The sequence below is a fragment of the Neomonachus schauinslandi genome, chromosome 4, assembly GCF_002201575.2.
Source record: "Neomonachus schauinslandi chromosome 4, ASM220157v2, whole genome shotgun sequence".
In the NCBI taxonomy this organism is placed as follows: domain Eukaryota; kingdom Metazoa; phylum Chordata; class Mammalia; order Carnivora; family Phocidae; genus Neomonachus; species Neomonachus schauinslandi.
In genome coordinates, this window is record NC_058406.1 from 13,733,793 (window position 1) to 13,744,618 (window position 10,826).

Consider the following 10,826-nt stretch of genomic DNA (forward strand, 5'->3'; position numbering starts at 1 on the left):
AAATTAAAAAAAAAAAATCAAAGCCAGAGATGAGACAGAGAGAAATTCAAGAGTATCTTCTTCAGTGACCACAGTGCCTAAAATCAGATTTTTCACCAGGAGGGTGTGGTGGATAAAAGCTCCCCCTCTCAGTTTTTTAGCACAAAACTCTATATGCAGGAAGCCCATCCCTGTAAAATCAGACATACCCCTTTCAGGGCCAAAGCCTCACTGTAGAGAACCTTGTGTAGCAACATCAGATGTGAGTGAGCCAATCCCGAACCCTCCGTCCACTGATCACGGGTGCAGATAAGGATGAGGACATTTGCTACCACCAGAAAACACACAATTCCACTGGGAGGCTGCTTGCTACTCAGCCCAGCAGAAAGAGTACATGCAAAAGCATCTTTTCATAACCTTAATATTTTAAAGACATTTCACCTGGTAAACGGTGAGTGAGTCCTCTGCCTGAATCTTAGAGAAACCTCTGAAACAGTAAGCCCAGATAATACTAACATAACGGTCTCTGAGCAGGTCCTAGCTCTGAAGGGCCCCGAGGAGTTCAGGGCTGGAAAAGGAAGCCTTCGCAAGCAGCTGAAGCAGTGGGTGGGGACGTTCAGGGGCTGAGCCAGGAGCAACGACTGCCGGCAGTCTGCAGTGTGGTAAGATCCTCGTGGCCAGAAAACACCAGGCAGCAAGCCCTTAAGACTGCCAGCCTTTAGCAGGGGACTCCACTTCTTGGGCTCTCAGCAGAACTGGGGCTACACTTGCCTTCCAGGCTGGCTGGGAGGTTCTGTGAGCCACCACCTAGCAAGCATGCATATTCATAAAACAATCAGGTCACGGCCAACACTCCTGCTATACTTACGGAATGCCAGGCACCATCCACACTTACCACACACAGACTTACTCCACCCTGGGGCAGGTCGATGCAAGCCACTGGGGCTGCTGTCTTGGAAGAAACAGGGCTACTGCACTTATCACTAGAAAGTTGCAGAGGAAGACTCCCTTGCACAGGTTTCCAGACATGTCAGACACGGGGTGCGACCAGGAGAAAGCAGGGAGAAGGGAGAAGGGAAAGCGAGTGGCTCCCTGAAGCTCAAGCCCTTCTGTTGTGGACTTCCACCACACTGGTTCTGCTTGTGCCCCAGGCTGTCAGAATCTTAGCTTTCCCTGTCTCCATCTGCCTCCTCCACGTAAGAGTCATACTCTCCTAGGTCTGTCTGATGGCTCCGTGAGCATCCATTGAACGAATGGCTGGCTGGAAAAAAACCTTGGACGCAGCAGCGCTGAGGGTCCAGAGCACGGGCTCTGGGGTCAGACTGCAGAGTCAGGCTTAGGTTCTCACTCACCTGCGTAATGAGGGTAATGTGAGAACCTGCCTCAAAGGGTTGCTTTGGGTATTAAAAAGTAGTCAATAAAAACTATTCCAGCCACCATGCAGAGCCTCAGTCCCCCTCGGCTGACTGGCTGTCTTAGGCGGTTGTTTGCCCAGAGCCTAAGGCCGCGTGAGAGGAGCAGAACTGGGTGCCAACCGCAGATACAGAAGGATTGCTGGGCTAACCAGACTAAAATCCCTGCTCGGTTATTAATAGGATATCAAGGCTTTGCAGACACTACTATCTAGGATTTAAACTGACCAGAAATAGCAGTTGGATCAATGATAAGCATCCTAGCAGAATGCCTAACCAGGGAGCTCTGGGGGCAGAAGCGTCCCCCGCAGCTCCAGAGGCGGTAAAAGACGGTAAATCATGGCATCTCACTCTGCTTTCCTATCTTTATCTTTTTCAACCATGTGTTCCTTTTTATACCCATGGCCTCACAGGGGCTGGGACCCCCATAACCCCATAACCTGGTGCTGGCAGATGCCTCCCTCCCATCTCTCACCTCTCGGGGCCTTTGTGCACACCATAGCCAGATGACGCTTCCTAAAATACCACAACTCTGCCAGCCTCCTCAAATTTCTACCTGCCCTGTCAAATATTTAACTGGCTCCACACTGTCCCAGATCAAATGCAAACTCCTTAGCTTAGCAACTCTGGCGCTCCCCAACTGACTCCCGGGACTGAGGCACCCCCACTCACTCTGTCTACTCTGTGGCCGATCTCCAAACTCAGGGCTGGTTGTACCCCTGAACTTTGCTTTTGTTCCAGGCAGTGCCTAGAATGGCCTCTCCCTGACTGCACCCCACCCTGTCCTTCTGCCTGGGCAATGTCTCGCTGGGCTTCACACCCAGCCCCCACCCAAGCTGCCTGTGGGCTGAAGTGGTCTGCAGGGCTTCCTGGAGGAAGTGGAATGCAGGCCAAGCAGACAAGTTCCCCATGCTAATTAAGCCTTTTCTATACTATGTCCTTCCTGCTGCACTCAACTTTTTGGATGCATCCTGTGTCCCTTTCTGGATTAGAGGACAGGGATTATGGCTATTTGTGTCCCTTACTCTCCAGTACGCAGAATAAGACATAATAATCATAGCTGCCACCTACTGTGTGCCAAGCACTGGACTAAGTGCTTACAATTTTCCCCATCTTTCTCCCGGTATCCCTATAAAATGTTATCCTCATGCTACAGATCAAGAAACTGAGATCGAGGGAGATGAGAACCCCCACTTCAGATCACAAGCTGAGTGGCAGATGCAGGACTCCAACCCACACACGCCCAACTCCAAAGCCCATGTTCCAAGGAGCAGGCAGCAAACAAAGGACAACCACTCTCAGCTCTCACCACGCATTCACTCTCAGGCGACCAGTGCAAGGTGTGGGGTGGTTAGCAGGAACCAAACAGACAAGGGCCCTGCTGTCACGGAGCTCACATGCTCTGTCCCCAGTCCTGACCCTCTTCTTCCAGCCTGGGAAGAACGCAAGGACTCAGTTCACAAGGGGCTCCACCAGGCACAGACAAGGCATCCAAACCGGAGATATATAGCATCAGGCTGTGACAACACGCGGTGTCCCGTGCACAGGGAGCCTTTATTTGGGGTGAAGTAGAGCCTCGGGCTCTATTAGGGAAGCTCTTCGTTCACGGCACAGCCCAAGGCCAAGCAAACTCCTGCAGCCAGGCAGGAGTAGAGGAAAGGGGTCTGTATCTGGAGTGAGAAAACCTAGTTCCTCCACTTAACAGCTAACAGAGGGACTCACCACATACCCTTTGAACCTCATCTGTAATGTGGTGTTGAGAATAATAATGATGAGTATGTATATAATTACATGCCAGATGCTGTTGGAAGGACTTCATGCGTACAGTCTCACTTAATCCTCAAAACAAGCCTCATGAGGAGGTCCTGTTATTATCCTAAGGCAGTCTGGCTCTACGTCCTAACTGCTTATACTGTGCTGCCTCTCTCCGAAGGCTGAGCCGTCCTGGTGGGGCCGAGGCACGGATTCTCCCAGCAGAGCAGAGTTCACGCACATGGCTGGTGCCCTAAAAATGTACATCTCCACCTCCTTACGCGGAAACACAACTCTCTAAAAGCTTAGGTTTAGAAATGGCATCGCTCTAGCTGGTCCTAATGTGGGTGACCTCGCAACTGCATCCTCTGGCCTTCCACACCCGACTCTCACTGCTGGGATCTGCTGCAAAGAGCAACGGGCCCAGATCCTGTGCTACGGGCCCTTCTGCTCACAGCTTCTGAGACACAGAATGAGTGTCCAGCACAAGAGTCAGAGGGACCTAGCTTTGAGTCCCAGGCACGCCACTCACATGGGTCACTCAACCTCTCAAGCTTCAGGTTCCGTGTAAGTAAAATGGGGGAGGAGGTATCATCTAAGCCACGTTTCTGGATCACAGTAGATCTTCCATCAATGGCAGCTACGCAGGTCAGAAGGGCCGGACTCCCACGGTGCCAGGTAGGAGGGCTGCTGGTGCACAGAGGAACAAACAGGCGGTGTGCAGTGCAATTCACTTCCACAGTTACGGCAGCGGGAAGAACAGACACACTCCCAAAGGTCTGGGGGTGAAACCTGGCACAAGCCCCCACTTTCTCTTAAATCTCCTGCCATGTCTCATGCAAATGGCTCGCCCTCCCATCAACAGGCTCTTCCCCCTTAAATTTTTGGTAAGAGTGACATTCCCCCTGCAACAATGTAAGCTGTGAGGGATGGACCCTTGTCTTGCTCATCACTGCGTCAACACAAAGCTGTGCAGAGAAGACACTTAATATACACAAAATTAACCTTATCCTGTAGCTTCCGGTACCCCCGCTAAGGCGCCTCTGTATTTGCCTATTGGCCAGCATTCCCCAGCCTGGGAAGCAGGAGTCTCGGGGGTCTATGTACCTGCCTGGCTCCCATCTCCCTGGGCTGTCAGTCACGGGTCCTCTTCTCTCACCCAAGGAATATAAAAGCAGCATTGGACTTGCGAGTTATAAACAGGAATATCTGCTTTCAAACTATGATTTATCGTCTCAATCTCAAGCTATCGATTGTTGGCTACCTTTTTCAAGCATTCCACCGAAAAGGCTAGTTGGGTTTAAATGAACAGGGCTGTATATCGTTTGGGGTCTGTGCTGAACGGTCTCTCATCCACACCAGGAGCCCAGTCAAGATACATTAGTGTCAACTATATTGTTTCACCTTGCAACAATATGAGAGGCTTTTCCTATCAGCTCCTGTCAGGCAAAACCATCTGTGAGCTGGAGCACAACTCCTGAGGGGTCCACCTGTCCTTTCACCGCTACAGCTCCACCAACTGGCACCGGACTCAGAACTCTTAAGTTAGATCACTCACTGGGCGCCTGGGTGGCTCAGTTGGTTAAGCGACTGCCTTCAGCTCAGGTCATGATCCTGGAGTCCCGGGACAGAGTCCCACATCGGGCTCCCTGCTTAGCAGGGAGTCTGCTTCTCCCTCTGACCCTCCCCCTTCTTGTGCTCTCTCTCTCTCTCTCATACTCTCTCTCTCAAATAAATAAAATCTTAAAAAAAAAAAGTTAGAACACTCATTCCCAAGTTAGAAGCTACAGCTGTGTAAGGAAAAGTGTTCTGAAACTGTAAAGAGTTTACAGCAGTAAGATTGTTACCTACTAAGGGAATGCAGGCAAATAAATTTCATTTGCCTGTGCACTTAACTGAAGCCAACAAAAATCATGGAATTTACTCCAAAGTCCAATGCATTTTAGATTCTCAAACTATTTCCCTCCATGGATAATGGAGAGCTAGCTGTTTTCTCTACCATCAAACCTACTGAACATAAAAACCACAGTGGCCTTAACTCATTTACCTATTGTACAACCCCACACCACCACTCGTGTCCTAGCGCAACTGTCTAGTCTGGATTATTAAAGTATCCATGTAAGGGATCAATCTGACAATAAGCAGTCAGAAATTACTTGTAAGCCTAGGGGATACTAAGAACAAGTTACTGAGAGAACGAGTATGAAAATACAAGTGGCCGAGTTCATGGACATATAGACACACCCCAAAAAAGAGCACTCCAAGCCATTTCCTTCAGTGTCAGGTGATGTTCTAGGCCCCAGGGGTGCAGCCATGGAAAACCCAAGAGAAAACCCTCTGCCCTCAACGAGCTCATGCCCTGGCCGGGAGCCAGATACGCCTCTACCACCATCTGACTATTGCACTGCTAGGCGAGGTCTCTTATGTAAAGGACCCAGAACACAACCAATAGTCAGTAAACACAGCTTCTCCCTTGCCATCTCTGAGTACCCCATTCTTCTGTTTTCTAAACAGTGTCCTTTCTATCTTCCGCCATAGAAGCAGCCTAGGACAGTGGGGAGGATGGAGGTTAGAGCCTGCCAGATGTGCTTTCACCGACCGAGCAACACCTTAAGTTACTCCACGTCCTAAGCAGCAGCTTCACCTGTAAAAGGAGGACAGCAACTACCTCCAAGGGTTCTATGCGGGTTAAAGGAGCTCATACAGGTGGACTGCTCAGCATGGTGCCAGGCACCCAGCAGTCCTCAAGAAATGTTAGACCTTTTCCTCCATCCCTTCCACAGTTTTCAGAATGTCCAAATAAAACCCAAATACAGAACTTCGGAGAAGCATAGTACGTCACTGTCCTCCTCCTGGGTCATGACGGGCATTTCCCATTACCTTTGGAGAATCGGAGCTAAGCCAAGATGCCCCTCCCTGCCAGATATGCTGCCCTAAGCAGCCCACCTGGCCACCGGACCCACATTCCCCTGCTTTTGCCCTAAGATCAAATTTATAAAACCTCACTCCACTTTCACAGTCCTCACCCAAAACTGTCCTGGAGTACCTCCCCACCCAGACCTGGGGTGGGGCCACCTCCGGACAACACAAACATTGAAGAAGTCCAATAGCATTAAAAAATGGCATAAGCCACATTTTAAATCAATATAGAGGAAGGCAGCAAGAAAAAACTTAGCCACTCTTAATTAGTCATCCTGGTTCAGCAGCCACAACACTTCATTAAACAAGAAACTGAGATCCTCAAAACACTTCGGGGCCCAAAGTTCACACGCAAGCACCTGCCAGCACTGGGCAAAAGGAGCAGGTGGATGGCCTGAGCTCGGTTAGCCCATCTCCAAAGGTTCCTTGACCATGTTAAGGCAGAAGCCCTCTGGCCCTGCCAATCTGGGTGGTGAGCCTGCCCTGCAGAAGGCTGCAAAGTGGAGGTAAGTGAACTTGTGGAGGCCTAGGAGAAACCTCAAGCCATGCAGAGAACCCAGAGCACAGGCCGTCGTTATCAAAACACTACGAGCGGAACTAGCTGGCTCGCTCGCTCTCATGCTCTCTCTCCTTCTCGGAATCTGGCTCACCTGATCCGAGGCACCTCCATAATCAGCAGTTCCAACCCTCACGAGCTGACAGTTCAGGGGGAAAGGGAGGCTGCGCCTGCTGGGTTGCATCGTGTCCAGGCCGTATGTTGGCCTCACGGCCCAGCGGCCCCCCCAAGGGCTGCAGCTTCACAAGGGCGATTGTGCGTTCATTCCTGTCCTGTCGGCTCCCCCCACCCTCATCTCTCGGCTCCCACTCAGGCCCCGGCACGACGCCCCGCAGGCACCGCACCCTCGGCAAGGAGGCAGTGGCCGCGGAAAGGGCCCGCAGAGTGCCGCGCTGCCTTCCTGCCTTCCGGGCACACAGGTGCCCGCCCTTCCCTCGCTCGCTCCAGGCGGCCTCCCCAGGAGGAGGCAACCCTCCACCTGCGAAGGCACAGCTCCGGGACCACCCTCCTCCTCCCCCCGGGCAGGAGAGCTCCCCTCGCTTCCCAGAGGCGGCAAAGGTCCTCCCCGGGTAGAGGGGAGGGATCACCCGGGTCGGGGGCAGGGCAGGGCGCAGGGCCCTGGAAGGAGGGTAGAGCCTGGGACCGAGGGGGCTGACGCAGGCTACGCTAAGAGCGGTGAGAAGTCTGGGGAAGGGGATAGCGGGGGTTAACTTCCAGGCCAGGGCCGCGGGCGGAGGAGGGGAGGTCCAGACCAAGGCCAAGGAGGGAAGAGAAGATTCAAGCTGAAGCCACGGAAGGGCGGGGAAACAAATCTAGACTGAGGCCACTGGAGTAGGGACTGACTGGTGTCCAGACTGAAACCATGGAGAAGAAACGGAGAGGGACAGAGGCCTAAACCGAACCGCAGGGAGGGGAGCCCAGCCTGGGCCACGGGAGGGAGAAACGACGGCCTACCCCGGCCGTGGGGACGGGGAAAGGGGACCTAGCCGGGGCCGTGGGCAGGAGGAAGGGGGACCCCCCTGGGTCAACGGAGGGGGTGCCTGGCATGGACCACGGGTCCAGGGGGGGTCTAGCCTGGGCTATGGGGGAGACTACCCTGACCGACAGGCGGAGAGTGGGACTCCAGCTTGAGCCAAGGGCGGGGGCTGGGAGAGGGAGGCAGGGTCCCTGCCCAGCCCAGCTGCCCGTGCCGGCAGCCCCCTCCTGAGCCGGCAGCGATGGTATCCACCTGGGTCCGGGACCCCGCCCCTCCCCCACCCGGGGGACCCACCCTGCTCGGGCCCGGGGCTAAGGGTGGGGGGAGGCGGGGACAGGGGAGACGCGAGCTCCGGTGGGGCCCCCGGGCATGGGAGAGAGTGACGTCGGGCCTTTACCATGGTGGCGGCGGCGGCGGCGGTCCCGGTCCCGGCGTCTGTGGCTCTCCCCCCCGCAGCAGGACCCGGCGCTTCCACTTCCCCGGGTGCCCAGGAGTGAACATCCGGGTCAGCGCCCCCCTCCCCCCGCGCCGGGCCGCCGCCACCTTCCTTCCCCGCCCCGGCCGGGCCCGGGCCCGCCCCCACGCACCCGGCTCTCGGCCAATGAGCGTGCAGGGCCGCGGCGATCGCCAAGTATGGAGCGCCGCGCGGGGGGAGGAGCGCCGAAGGGGGGAAGTGTGGGGCGGGGCCTGCTAGCGGGGCGGGGCGGGGCGCAGCGGCCGGAGGGGTGGGCGGGCCGGCGCGGGACGCGAGGACTGGGCGGGGAGGGGGGGAGCTTCCGTCCGCACCCACGCCCCACCTCCGGCCCAAGGGCTGCAGAGGCGGGGGCGGCTGTGGGACCGTGCGCGCGGACCTCCCCGGCGCGGACGCGGAAGGCGCTGGGGCTGGGAGGGGTCAGGCCCTGCCTTCCCCGCCCGGTGCACGCGCGCTCTCCCGCGCGGACCCGGAACTGGTGCTGCTGCTGGGCCGGCGCATCCCGGAGAGAGCGGCAGCGCGAACCCGAGGTGGGGTCCCGGCGCTGCTGCTTGCTACGTGGAGGACCGGGAGCAAGTCGCCGCACCTGAGCCCGATCTCTAAAAAAGGCGTCTCGGGCCACACCATTCACTGAGCAGCCACTATATACCAGGCCTTGTTGGAGGCACCGAAAGAAAGCAGAGGTGTACAAGACGGGCAGATGCCCCCAGAGCTACCTGCTGCAGGATAGCTCTGTGGCCCACACAGGTAGAGATTAGAAAACTCGATCAATAAATGCTAGGCGTTTGCGAGATGTGCTACAGAGAACCAGCCCATTTGTCCAATGGGGCTGCCCCACTCCACAGAGTGACTCAATCTTTTTTTTTTTCTTTTCCTTTTTCCTCTCTCACTCTCTCCATTCAACAAATAGCCGTTGAGCTTGGTCTAGAAGGCAGGAGAACTGGGATTCTAGCCTTGCTGGTAATACCTGCCCTGCCTGGCTTGCTCACTTTTGTGAGAATCAAATCAAGTCACCTGTGAGGGGATTGTAAACTGTAAAGGGTTGCACAAATGGCGGGATTATGGCCAGACACCCGTGTCCTAGGCCCCCATCCTCAGTCAAATAAAAGCTGCCAGGGGCATAAAAATCGATACAAGTAAGTGCTTAAGGCTTGTGTTATGGGAATTCAGAGAAGAGAGTGGCACTTAGGAATTCTTGCACTTGGTAACCATTTATTGAGCACCTGCTGTGTCCTGAGCACTCTTCTGGGTTCTAAGGATAGAGCAGTGAATTTGACAGTCCCAGTGCATGCTTTTGCAGAGCTTGAACTGTTGGAGGGGAGACCATCAGCTACGAAGTAAACATAGTATAAGGTGGTGATTAGAGATGTGGAGGAAACTCACAGTGAGGGAATTGGCAGGCAGATTAGGGAAGTGGGGCCCCAGGGAGGCTAATTTAGAAAGTAACATTTGATCAGAGGAAGGACAAGAACCAGCAAGGGCACAGACCCAATGGGGACAGTCCCTGGTGTGTTCATGGGTAATAGCCACAGAGGGGGCAAGGAAAGATCCCATTCTGAATATTGGCTGATGGCTTGGTGGTGGGTGCGAGAAGGAAGGAAGGAGTCAGGCATGATGCTAAGATGTTTAGCTTGATCAACACCGAAAGGATTTGCCATTTATTGGTCTATGGAAGACTGTAGGAGAAGCAGGGTCTGGTTTGGTTTTGTTTTGGTGGGGGAGGATAAGAGTCAGTTTGGGGCAAGTTCTCTGAGATGCCTATTGGAGGTTCGAATGGAAATGTCTAGTAAGTAATTGGACATGGAAGTCTATAGCTGGGGAAGAGGTTGGAGTTGCTACGAGAACTGTCAGCTAATAAATGATATTTTAAGGTACTTAAGGGCGCAAGATATCTAGGTGAGTTGACTTAGGAGATGAATTTAGAGAGAAGAGGTAAAGGTGGTAAAGAGGAACCAGCAAGGAGATGGAGAAGGTATGACCTGGGAGGTAGGAAGAGGACCAAGAGAAGATGGTATCCCTCCTTGAAGGCAGGGGATCAGGGCATGAGGGAAAGTTTTGGGAAAGAAATAACCCTGAACTGTTTATTTGTAGAAAATAAGATGACAGGGAACCTTGCCGTTCAAAATGCATTACCTGTATATTCTCATCTAATCCTCATTGTAACCTTGTAAGGTCAATACTATTAGTCCCATTTCACAGATGAGGGAACTTAAGTCACTTGCTCGAGATCACTTAACTAATGAGTTCAAAGCCAGCCAAAGCCCCCTTTCATAACCCTAGGTCTGATCCCATTGTTTCCCTGCATGGAGTCCCTGCCCCTGCTCTGAAAGTTAAGTTATATTTATAGAAGAGGGCCCGGGGGCAGGCTACACCATCTCTCTCATGCAGCCCCATTTCTGCTTCTTTGGATGCATCTGCTATGTTCCTTCTTTGCGGTCCTGCATCCTCAGCTTGCTTATAGCACTATTCCCTCAACATTTCAGCCTGCTTGGGGTCCATCCTGGTGGTCTCTGTCCCTCTTTCTCTGCATCAGCTTGCTCTTTTAACTGGCAAATTATTTTTGTGTTTCATAGTTCAAATCCCAACAGAATCCGATGGCCCCATCTCCTGTTTTAATGATGACAGCTCATTGGACAGGTCCCCAGCTGGTCCACAGATTGGGTCCCCACAGGTTGGACTCCACCCGTGACCAGTCAACCATTGCCATGCACATGGGGACCGTGGGCATTAAACATGGCCACCTACCAGGGGCTGTGGATA

At 53.8% G+C, this 10,826-nt stretch overlaps 1 protein-coding gene across 2 annotated transcripts in view; it reads right to left on the reverse strand.

The window, feature by feature from the left end:
- Nucleotides 1-8,096, reverse strand: part of CAPZB (capping actin protein of muscle Z-line subunit beta) — a 128,295-nt gene extending 120,199 nt beyond the window's left edge. Inside the window, exon 1 of one of the 2 annotated variants that reach the window (XM_021684088.2) lies at nucleotides 7,992-8,096. In XM_021684088.2, the coding sequence (XP_021539763.1) occupies nucleotides 7,992-7,994 (3 nt within the window). In that variant the 5' untranslated portion in view covers nucleotides 7,995-8,096. Of the gene's footprint in view, nucleotides 1-6,712; nucleotides 6,818-7,991 lie in introns of those variants that run through there. The other variant, XM_044914398.1, reaches the window with a different exon arrangement.
- Nucleotides 8,097-10,826: the final 2,730 nt, after the last annotated feature.